Raw genomic sequence first — 11910 nt, 5'->3', positions numbered from 1 at the left:
TGCTTAATGGAAGACAGCTGGATTCTCCTATCTTCTTTTGCATTCAATCTGTTGCGGTATCACACATCACGTAGCTTCAGAAATTCCTACTGTGCACTTAGATAGTAAGAGTGAAAATGCAAGTAACATCTTAGTGTCAACTATGAAATAGTTTTGCTGATTATGGACTCTCTGAAAGGGTCTCAGGACCCCCAGGGGTTCCCAGGCCACACTTTGAGAACTGCTGACCAAAGCAATGAAATCCAAGAGAAGGCAAATGGGGATGTGATTCGGGACACCAGTGGACGGACTGGCCCCTGGGTCACCGCCTCTTTCCTAGGAGTGAGGGGTACACGGGATGATATAGAGCATGGGCTTGGGACCTATCCTGCGTGGGCTCTGATTCTGGTTCTGCCTTTGACTAGCTGTGTGTCTATGGATCCCCCTCGTGCCTCAGTTTCTCATCTGTAAAGTGGGAATAGCCATAGCACCTACCTCATTGGGCTGTTATCAAGCTCAAAGCAGATCGAATGACAAGTAACATAGATGGGTGCCTGGCAAAGGGAAGTGGTCCCTAAGGGTCAGCGGCTCTTGATTTTAGTATTATCATCAACATGACTCATCGAGCTTCCACCGGCTTCCGAGTGTGGGCAAGAACCGGCTCATTTGGCGACTACCTACTGAACGCCCCCTAAACGGTCGGGGCTAAGGCTACAGCAGTGGACGAAGCAGGCTAGTCCCCTCTCCACGGCGCTCTCGGTCTCCTGGACGAGGCTAGCAGGACACGACTGGACACGCCAGTGAGTTCAACGATCTCAGTCGCTACAAGTGCTAACATTTGGAAGGGCGTAATGCGTCGCTCCCGCGTCCAGACGCCTGCCGAAATGGGGACGCGGGGTCGCTCCTCCAGAGAGGGCTGGTTTGCCCCAGACCACGGGGCTCCCAGCGGTTCAGCGGGACCAGTCCAACCGCCCGCTCCTACCTTCCGCGGGGGCGGAGCCCTCGGCGCGGCCTGGCCACGCCCCTGCGCACGCCAGTCCGCAGTCGATTTGGCCAATCGGAGCTTGGCTTCTTGCCCCGTGCGGAGCCACATCCTCCAATCAGCGAGTGCCGTGGTCGCTCGGGCAACGGCGTCCTAGAGACGCCGAGTGGGCTGGGCCTCCGCGGCCCGGTGGCCTGCAGGTCCCCGCGCGCGGGTGTGGCGCCACGAGGCGGAGAAAAGGAAGGGGGCACGGGTAAGGCGGCGCGGCCTCGGCGCCGGGACCGCGGGCGCGAGCCGACGGGGTGGAGGAAGGCCCTGGCGGCGGGCAGCTCCGAAGGGCCCACAGCTCTGAGGCGGCGGCCGCCCACCGGGACACGGAGCTTCCCCTCCTGGTCCCGGTGTCGGGCCGCTGACGCGTTTTCTCAGTCATCGCGTGCGTGTGCCAAGCGCCATTGTAGGCTCTGGGGCTACCGCGGTGAATAATAAGGCCCTGTTCCCATGGAGATGACGTGATATTTGGGGAAGACAGAACTGCAAAAGAACAACGTGGTGACATTTTTCTCCCTGGAGCTCTCAGGGTCCCATGGGAAATGTGTGGTGATGCCTTCAGTCACTCCAACTTACGAAACGTTTTCTGTCTCATTTCATTTGCCCTCACAATAATCTTATGAATATCGTTTAACTCCACCTTGCAGACGAGGACTTGAACCCTACGGGATGAAGGGGATTGTCCAAAATCACACGCCTGGGAAGTGCAGAGTCAGAATTCAAACTCAGCACTTCTGTCTCACGGCAAGGTCTCTGCACTTTCTAGCAGCACATTCTTCTTCCTCAGACGGCACAGAGTCATCCCTGCCTCCCTCAGAAGTTTCCTGAAATGTCCAGTTCCCCAGAGCTTATTTCAGACCGTGGGTAAATCACCACTTCACTTTCAAGAAGAGCGATTTAATGATGTTTCTTAAGTTATATGCACCCCCAAATGGCTGGTTTTACAGAAATGCTGCAATATTTGCCAACCACGCAACCTCGTTGCAAGCTTCAGGAGGGCACGGGTTTGATTTCGGTTATCTGCACCTCCCCTTTCTCTCCGCCTTCATTTTAGTGCTTGGCTCACAGTAGGTGCTGGTAAATGTTTGTCAAGCAGTGCTTACCGGAGACTTTCCATTTGCTCTCCAATCTTGTCTGCCTTTTGTTTGTTTTTCTTGCTCTTTTCCAGCCATCCTCCTCTTTGCTCATGCTGTGATTCTCACAGCTGACTGGCACATGGAGACAGAACCACCTCCAGAAGGATGGTCCGTAGTCCGGTGCCGGCCCAGAGCAGGAATCTCCTGGGAGGCCACTGGCTGTTAACAAGACAATCGCTTTAATAAAGCTTCTTTACAGGTGTGTATCAGAGAGTGAACGTTTAAGGTTAGTAGACGGTGAGAGTCACCAAAGGCTTTCTTAGATGACTCCTTCCTTCTCCTGCCAGGTTGGAAAAATAAGTTAGATCATATAGATGAGAAACCGGGTGAGATAGGAGCGAACAGCCTCTTTCTTCCTTGAAATACCACAAGTGAGATGACCTTTTCCAAAGTGTATTTATCTAATTATCTAATCGTGCAATTATATAGATTGCATTCTCGTAATATTTAAATATTAATTCACTTTCAACACAATGCTATCCAGGATATCCACACCATTTAGAAGAGCAGATGTAAAGGGAAGGGACATATTTGAGAAAACTCTGTGAATAGAGACAACGAATGCACGTGAGACCCTTCTAGTACTAATGAGCTCCCTTTCCACTTTTTTCTCTCAGTGTTGACCTTTTACTGCTATTTCGTCTGTTTACTTAGTCTCAGGTGGCATTGTTTTTTTTTTCTCTCCATCCGTTTGCCTACAGTTTCACTGTTTCTAGTGCCACAGCTAGGACCGCTACTCCCTCTTGATGTTCCAGGTTTGGGGCCTCACTTTTTTTTTTTAAATTACTATTTATTTATCTATTTATTTATTTTTAGGCAAGACAAACCTTGGTTGACCTCACAGATTGCAAGGACCTTGTCAGCTTACAATCCCTTATTTTAAAATTCATTTTATGTTTAAAAACGTTTTCTTTTTAATTTTTCTTTTTTTTTATGCCTACAGTGCTTGGTCTTCGTAGGTGGTCTCCCATCCGAGTACTAACCAGGCCCAACCCTGCTTAGCTTCCGAGATCAGACAGGATCAAGCATGTTCAGGGTGGCATGGCCGTGGACTGGGTCCTCACATTTTTTAAACTGAGTCCTCACGAGCTGCTTATGAAAAAGTACGGATACTATACCCTTTCTATAGATGAGGCAACAGGGACACAGAGCCTCTAAGTGGCTTCAAGGCAGATAAATGGTAGAGTGTGACTTCTACTCCAGGACTGCCTCAGAACAGAACCCGTGTTCTTGCCTAGTATTCTAGCACTCTCAAAAATGTGTACACTCTGGACGTCCTACAAAAGCTTAAAGGTGACTGTAAGAATACATCTAAAATGCTAAAATAGAAACATGTAAATCAGGCTCATGAAAAATACAGATTAAATAGGAAAGTAACATTAGGATGAAAGAGAATACTCAGATTGTGCAAGATGGTTAATATAGTTGGGCTACAAATTTAGCTGGGAGCTTCTTGAATGCAAGGAAAAAGAAAATTTTTTAAGAAGGAAAAAGGAAGTTCATTTTGTCCAGGCAAATAATGCATTTTAATTCTTCTGGGGGGTGGGGGGAAGCTTTTCTAACACCTGCATCTAAAGGACAGTTCTCCTGGGGTTCATCACGAAGCCGGGGAGGGACCGATTACTGCTGAACGATGAAGGTGTAGGCTCAGCGTCTGCACCATTTCCGGAGAGAACGCGGACTGTTGGCATTTGTATGGAATTTTTTGCAGTGGACGATTTTGAATAGTGATAGTTTTTTACTAACACCTTCTGAATTTTGTTTTCCCTCAAGAGTTCTAGATGGTGTTATGCTGTCCCCTGGGTCAGTTCCATTCACTCTTTTGCTCATTTACCTGCCAGTTATTCACTAAGCACCTGCCATATGCCAAGCCCGGCATCAAGGACACCGCAGTGACGGTAACATCACTGTCCTGGTGCACCTGGTGCTTCCGCCTTGTCACTGTCTCCTGCTGGGGTTTTTCTGCACTGACTGGTTTGCCCTCCTCTGTTGTCCTGTGATGACACCCAGCACCTTACGCTGTAACTGTTTACCTGCCTTCTACCCTGGGCTCTGTCAGGTTTAGCTTTCTGTACCTTCCCAGGACCTAAAATTAATAGCTACCAAATAGTTCACATCGTCCACTGTGTGTCTGGCTGTTTCAATATGTTATCTAGAATCTTTCCAGCCTAGGGTGTGGCACTTAACTGTTTTGTGTCACTTAACCCTTGAGAAGCCGGTGAAAGCAGCATACCCTCTCTCCAGAAAAATTGCCTCACACACACACTTTTGCATTTTATCTGAAAGAGTTTAAAGACCTATGAAAGCACACACATGGACCCTGCCCCTAGATGCCAGGTTAAGAATACTTGCTTTTAAAAGAAAGATTATTTCCATTTTGCAAATGAGCAAACTGGGTCAGGAGGAGGTTAATTAACTTGTAAGTTTGCACAGAAGATAGTGGAACCAATCTAACTCCATATCTTCTTGACTCCAAGTCCTTTCTTCTTCCCACTGTAGATGCTCAGTAAATGACTGAGTGAGTGTGTGGAAGGCTAAAAAGGGAACTTTATAGGGTGCGTGTCCCAAAATACAACAAAATGTCCATTTGGTATCAGAATAGACAAGGAGAAGATTTTTCCCAAGTATTTGGATTTGACTGCCAAAATCTTTTGTGTTGCTTGCAACTTTTTCCAATTTAGTCAAATGATAATTTCCCCCCCACAATACCAGTTCCAACAATTTTCATTTCTGATGCCATTTCTGTTTGGCTGTGCACATTTTTTACTCTTGTGTTGAATTATGTTTTCTCTGGAAGCCAAGGCAGATGGATAGCACTTTTGTTATGATTCGGATATAAATAGCATCTGTTAAAAACTGGACATCAATACTTATCTGGTGAAGAAATATGTCAGTGAAATAGCCTAATTGTGTTTCTGCCTGTGATTAAGAAGTTTATTTGATGGTCTGTGACTTGGTGCCTGTTTGAGGGGCATTGGTTTTATCATTCTCGCTAATTTCTACTTTGCCAGGTTCTGAAGTAACCATGTTCATGGACGTCTTAGGTTCCCTTTATCTAGAAAACCTAAGCTCCGGATGATGTAAAGCTAGGAATGACCTTGCTCGTCGTGTTCAGAACATTGTTTAGCTTTCAGAACGAGGGTGAAATCAGTGCCAGCTGCTCGTCCTCACAGTATTAGGTGTTGATGACTGTGGTCCACAAAGAGCGAAGACCGGCAGACAGCTCACCGTGCGCCAGGCCAAGCGGCAGGTGCTGTGTACAGCAAGATGAGTGTTGCTGATTCTCTCCACTCGAGGGGCTCGCTGACTAGCAGGGGCCGCAGATAAACAGCCGAGAGAAAATTCTAGAAGCAGAGAATCAAAGTGGAAATAGAGGTAGGACTAGGGGGATGGACTGGGAAGTATTAATACTTTGACTTTATACTTTATGTCTCCCCCCACTCGCCACCCCCCACCAGCCGCACAGCAAATAGTTACGGTAGCTTTGACCTTTTTGTCCTTCTCTTTTGTAATGAAATAGTTCTCTGCGAAGGTGTGGTTGGTTTCATTTAAGGAGGATAGGAAGGCCTCACAAAGGGAGGGCTATGCCTTCAGTCTTGAAAGGTGAATTCAAGTGCCCCAGGTGGGACAAGAGGAAGGGAGTTCTAGCAAAAGCATGAACTAAAACGCAGGGGTGAGGAACCACGTGGTCTGTCCGGAGGCCCGTGTGCACGTGCAGCCTACGTGAAGCTGCAGTACCTGGAAGAGTCACCTGGGCCAGGTGATTAATGATGTGAACGACTTTATGCCCTGGAGGAGTATTGCATGATTTTTTAAACATTAAAAAAAAAAATTTAGATTTACAAAAAAGTTGTAGAAAAGGACAGAAAGTTCCTGTGTGTCCTCAGCTTCTCCCGTCTTACAGAACAACCATAGTACGATGATCAAAACCATTTCGCGGTGCTGGTAGCTAAGCTACAGACATCAGATTTCACCAGTTTTGACATGCACTCATTTTTTTCTTGCTGCAGAGTTCTATGAAATTCTAACACATGTATGGTTTTGCATTGCATGTTTTTAAGCCAGGGAAGTAACATGACTATATCTGTGCTTTAGAACGATAAATCCTGGCAGCTGAGGAGGGTGGATCAGGGAGAGAAGTCAGAGACCCGGAAGCGGTTTAGGGGGCTATTTCTTAATCCAGATGTGTGAGGATGATCAGGGGCAGGGACCTTAGGGATGGAGGAAGCGGGGGATAGATTTAAGAGGTATTCTCCAAGTTCTTGCTGTGTAAGAAGAGAAACAGTGAACAAAGGCAGGGATTTCTACCCTAACTATCAAGGTTCAGGAGCGGAAGCAAATTCATTCATTCACTCAGTGAGTTTGGACACCTCTGAACCCTAGTCCGTGGCCTGGGATCTGGGGACGCCCGGAGATAAGCATTAATTGAATACTCATCATTACAAACTTGGCTAAGGGCTTGAGGGACAGCAGAGGTCCTTGTGGAAGTGTGGAATGGGCCCACCTAGTGTGAGCATGTCAAGGTAGGCTCCCTGAAGAAGTGACATGTAACCCGAGAGATGTGACAGTGGTTCTCAGGAGCTTGTCAGCAGGGCAGAGTCTCAGGACTCCCCCCACTCGTCCCCACCAACTCCCACCCACCCTGGATCCAGCTGGTTTCTGACGAACCCTCCGGGTGACACTGAAGGACACTTGAGTTTGAGAAACACTGATCTCTGGGACAAGGGGGATCATCAGGCAGAGTGCGGAGAAGCTTGAGGGGTCGAGGCAGAGCACCACGGCATGTGGAAGAAGCTTCCATGTGGCCAAGGCCACATTTGAGGGACCGCCAAGGGCCACCATGGCGAGGCATGGAGAAGGAGACAGCTGGAGAAGCAGGCGGGGCCCATCCCGCGTGGCCTGGGACACCATTAAGGGCTCTGGTCTTTATTCCAGGGGCAGTAGGAAGCGATTGGAATTTGTAAAGCAAGGAAGTAACACGAAATCAGCATTTAAAAATGTCGATTCTGGCTGATGCGAGGAAAATAGAGGGGACCACGGGGCGGGGGGTGTACGTGTATCTGTGTGTGTGGTGTGCGCATGTGTGTGGTGTGCGTGTGTGGTGTGCGTGCGTGTGGTGTGCGCGTGCGTGTGGTGCGCACGTGCGTGTCGTACACGCGTGTGTGCTGTGCGTGCGTGTGGTGTGTGCGCGTGTGGTGTGCGCGCGTGTGGTGTGCGCGCGTGTGGTGTGCGTGCGTGTGTGGTATGTGTGGTGTGTGTGGTGTGTGTGTGGTGTGGATCGAGATATAGGAAGGGCGATTGTGCTCGTTCGGTGTTGACACAAGCTGTCTCCACCTGAGAGACCTGAATTTAGCGTGACGTGCTGGTAGGGGACCCGCCTGAGGTTTTCGACATAATTTAGTCGCTGGCAGAAGCACCCAATTATCTTGTAGACCCGAAGGCTCTGTTCTTGTGGCTCGATAAACTAAATAAAGAAATCTGTCTGTCAATCTGTGCTAACCCCATTGCTCTCTTATTTTTCAGAATACACAAATTCAGAAATAGTTTTTCTTAAAGGAAATGAAACGAAATAGCACCAAAACAACTGTCAACAGCACCAAATCAGGCAGCCCCAAGGCCAGGTAAGACGCCGCCCTTTCCCGAACGCCTGGGTCAGCTGACGGGTGAGGAGATGGCGTCGAGTTCAGGACACACGTTAGTGTCTTGCACTGGGCATAAGGCCGCGAGAGAAAAGTGCTTTAAAAGTCAATAATGACACCATTATCACTTCTGTCTGGTCGTGTTAGCCGTTCATGCGGCATGTACTAAATGCTGATTTTTGTGCCAAAATTGTCTAGGAACTTACATCTCTATCATAGCAACAATCATTGGCTTATCCATTTTAAAGGTGAATGTCCTTAATTTGATACTCAAGGTGACTGCAAATGTCAGACAGCCACAGTGCATTGAGAACACGACTCAGCCTGTGTCACTGCAGGGCCCCCTGGGGTGCTGGGCACGGCCCGTGTTCTCATTGATGCATCATGTCCTGGCTATAGGGGGCAGCAGCGGCAACCCCCCCGCCCCCCCCCCGCCGCCCCCCCCCCCCCGGGACTCCAAGGTTTGCAGCTTCCCTTCCCAGCAAAGGGGACCGTCAGGGGCCTGGCTGCAGTGTAGACGGGGTGCGTCCAGCACCTGCGTCTGCTCGCTGGGCCTGGGAGAAGGCGATGGCCTGCAGCCCTTCCATTTCTGGAGGCTGCCAGCCAAACAGTTTCTGAGATGCGGATGACTGACAGCCGACCTGAGGTCAGGTTTTCCGGACACGACTTGATTTTCCATGGCCCGTTGCCACATCTGTCATCGCGTTAGTTGCGGCCGTGAGTCTGAAAATGTTTGTTAGGTAAGAGAGAATTTCTGAGACGCTTTCTGAAATTAGAGGTTTGCAGCTGTGAAAGGGAAAGCACGTTACAAGCAAAACAACATCAGCTTTTTCTTTAGGGCCGTATTCCGGGGCAGCCGGGCATTTGGGCGGATAACATCACAAAACCGGAATGCTCAGTTCGGTCAAGCTCAGTGTTCGTTGTTTTTTTGGACCGTCATTATCTGATGTGGTCCCTGTGCTCGTGACATTAATGGTCTCACAGGGAAGACAGCCATTGGATGACCCTAAGTGTCACGGGTGTTAAGTAGGAAGCCCTTTCTGATGCTGGCCCCTTGTTCTCAGCTTGGCAGAGAGTGACCAATCATGGACAGCGCCGAAACTTCTGCCTTGGATGGTGGGAAAGAGTGAGGATCCAAAACAAGGTCCAGGAGTGGAAAGCGCATGTGTGCGTGTGCGTGCGTGTGCATGCGTGTGTGCATGTGTGTGTGTACGTGTGCGCGTGTTGGGAAGGGAGTGCTGTTTGAATGGCAGGGCTGTGAAAATCATTCATTAATTTGATAACTACTTTTGGAGTGTCAGTTATGTGCTTGGGTCGGGGGATACAGTCATATCAAAACGTTTCATTTCATGGAGCTTATAATGAAGTTTCTAATTTCCCAGATAAAAGCATAATTACCAGTTGTGATAAGTGCAGGATAGGGGAAGGACAGGCCGTGATGAGAGACTCTACAAGGAGGACGTAGACAAGGTGATCAGGAAGACCTCTCTAAGGAGGTGACGGTCACACCTGGGTCTGAAGGGGAGAGGCGTTAGGCAGGTAAAGGGTCAGGGGAAGGCAGAGACGTGGGGAGATCCAGGCAGAGAGAGCCATGGGGCCAGGGGAGAGTGACGAGCTGGGAAGGGAGAGGCAGGCAGGAGCCAGGTAATGTGCTACCTGGTTAGGCATCTTATAGCTAACGTGTTGTGATGCGTTTATTAAAGAACATTTAAAATAAAAAAGATCGATGGCCCCATCATCCCAGCGTAGTTATTTCTGTCACATCTTCTACGCCCTGTCCCCGTGCGAAAACGTGTTTATGTCATTGTATTCATAGCATTTCTCCTACTGTACTTTTCCTCTACACTTTTTCCTAAACACGTTTTTGTGTTTCGACATAGTCCTTAGAGTTGTTTATGACAGTGAGATACTATTTCATTAAAGTATATTAACTTTGAGGGGTTTGCGTTATATTTGGAGTTTGATTTCTGAGATCGTGTGTGTGCGCGCGCATGTGTGCACGTGCGTGCGCGGTAGTGTGTGGCTAGACTTGAAATACATGCTGCAAGAGAAGTATCTTAATAATGAGGTGTGGGAGGAAGGTGACAGCCTGGGTGGGGATCTGAGGAGACCCTGACACAGGGCCGGCCGTTGGTGCAGGAAGGCTGCGGCTTAGACACATGGCGCTGCTGCGTTTGTAAGCCATGTGCTTTTCAAGGTCAGCTTACAACCACAGAGGATTCTGCCAAATTAAATTCAGATGACTGGCTAAAATGTTTTTTACAATTCTCTGTCATTTGGAATATATTTGTAAATCAACTTGTGTTCTTCTAATGCCTGTGTTTGGAACGGTAGACTGGGGTTGGCAGCCAGTTCTCAGATATTAAGGGAGCATGAGGCTGGGGTCAGTGAGGCGGGCCTCTGCTACCGGTATTGGTGGCACAAACCCCAAATCCTAATATTCGATCAGATATTTATGTAGATGACTTGCTTTCAGTTTTTTATGATTTTTTTTTTTCGAGTCGGTTGTAGAATTGTTAGACTGTTTTACAAACACAAGGTACATTCTTAAGGATTGATAGATTTTCTTATTACTCAGTATATGTGAACTTCACTGTTAGTAGTAGTATGTTTATGTGAGAATGCACAGAAATCACTCACATGCATCTGTGCAAGTGTGCAAGTGTCTGCATGCATGCACATGCACACACACACGTGCGCGCGCGCGCACACACACACACACACACACACGCTATCCTGGCACAGCTGGGCAAAAAGCATGGGATTAAATTTAGGAGACTTTGGGTCTTGGCCACATGAGTAAATCTGCCTTTTCTCCCTGGAGTTTAATTTCTCCACTTCTAAAAACATGGATAATGGTATCTAACTCCAAAGGTTGTCATGAGGTTGCTGACTAACCAATGGCCAGCAAAGTAGGTGCTCAGTTATTGCTAGGAGGATCTAGCAGAATCACTTAAATGTAACATTGTTGGTCTTCATTTTGATATCAAGAAGAGAACTTTACACATGGACTGGTCCTTATAAGTGAACTTCAGGTTCTTCTACAATCATGGTCTCAGCTTGTTAAAATGCAGATGGCTGGGCCCCACCCCCAGAATTTCTGATTGGTTGGTCTGGGTGGGGCCTGGGAATTTCCATTTCTAAAAAATTTGCAGGTGATGCTGAAGTGCCTGGTTCAGGGCTCCATTTTGAGACCACTGTTTTGAAGCTCCTTGTCTGCTTCAACAACCTTTTAAAACTAATTTTTAAAAATAGAAAATAAATGCATTTTAAAATAATAGTGTTAATAACCATGACAATCCCCCTTATTTCTGCTTGAGGAATCAGCAGATGGATTAGCCCTTTCCCTCTTGCGATAAACCGGTGATGACATCTCTTGGGACAGGTCCTCCATCTGACCCCCGAGGTAGGGCTCCCACGCTCATCAGCCCTGGGAGGCTGGTGTCCCCGAGCTTCTCCAGCCTGCGTCGGTGCAGTCGAGGAGGCTGTGTGGGCACTGTCATCTTGTTTTTGAAAGTGTGCCGCCGTGTCCTTCAGCCCTGGTTAGATGGCGAGCTGCTGGAGGGTCAAGGGGGTCAAGGGGGTCCTGCCCTCTCTGTTTCTCTCTGGCCACGTTTGCTGCTGCGGAGTGAGCCAGTGGGAACACGGTTGCTTGGAAAATGCGTACACCAAGGACGTTTGGGCCGAACACCCAAATAGGCTCCATTTTCAGAACTATCCAGATTTGGCTTTTTGGAATATTCATATTGTAATTGAAGTCTCACTAGCTTTTATGATTCTGCAATTGGTAGAAATTAGAACTGGAGGAGACCCAACAGGTCATCCAGGCCATCCTCCCGCTGGAAGAGGATTATTCCCTGCCGCGTACTTAGTAGCACTGGGAGGAATTACTTTTCGTATGATTATTATTTTTTTTCATGCTGTCTTCAACTAAGTGTTTCTTGAATTGAATCGCTTTGTATTCAAGTAATAAAATGCACAACAGGCAGTACATTTCTGGGTGATTATCTCACTCCTCAGGTGGTGTAATAAGGCATGAGGCCAAAGCCCTGGCAGGCCTGATTGTTATTAGGAAGTGAATTTATGGGTGAAATAAAGAAAGTGGTTATTCGCATCAGCAATAACG

At 48.0% G+C, this 11910-nt stretch overlaps 1 protein-coding gene and 1 pseudogene across 6 annotated transcripts in view; one reads left to right on the top strand and one right to left on the bottom strand.

Moving 5' to 3' along the window:
• The first annotated feature begins 1127 nt into the window (after positions 1-1127).
• The window catches only part of EFCAB6 (EF-hand calcium binding domain 6), a 173582-nt gene continuing 162799 nt past the window's right edge, over positions 1128-11910 (top strand). The window contains exons 1-5 of one of the 6 annotated variants that reach the window (XM_036237628.1): positions 1132-1214; positions 1657-1873; positions 2178-2344; positions 5157-5520; positions 7669-7766. In XM_036237628.1, coding sequence (XP_036093521.1) covers positions 7705-7766 — 62 coding nt within the window. In that variant the 5' untranslated portion in view covers positions 1132-1214; positions 1657-1873; positions 2178-2344; positions 5157-5520; positions 7669-7704. The other 5 variants (XM_036237627.1, XM_036237625.1, XM_036237626.1 and 2 more) reach the window with 5 other exon arrangements.
• Positions 3080-3198, bottom strand: LOC118614712 (annotated as a pseudogene).

The sequence above is a fragment of the Rousettus aegyptiacus genome, unplaced genomic scaffold, assembly GCF_014176215.1.
Source record: "Rousettus aegyptiacus isolate mRouAeg1 unplaced genomic scaffold, mRouAeg1.p scaffold_m13_p_2, whole genome shotgun sequence".
Classification (NCBI taxonomy): domain Eukaryota; kingdom Metazoa; phylum Chordata; class Mammalia; order Chiroptera; family Pteropodidae; genus Rousettus; species Rousettus aegyptiacus.
Note: the sequence above shows the minus strand (reverse complement) of the source record. Positions and strands in the feature narration are given on the sequence as shown.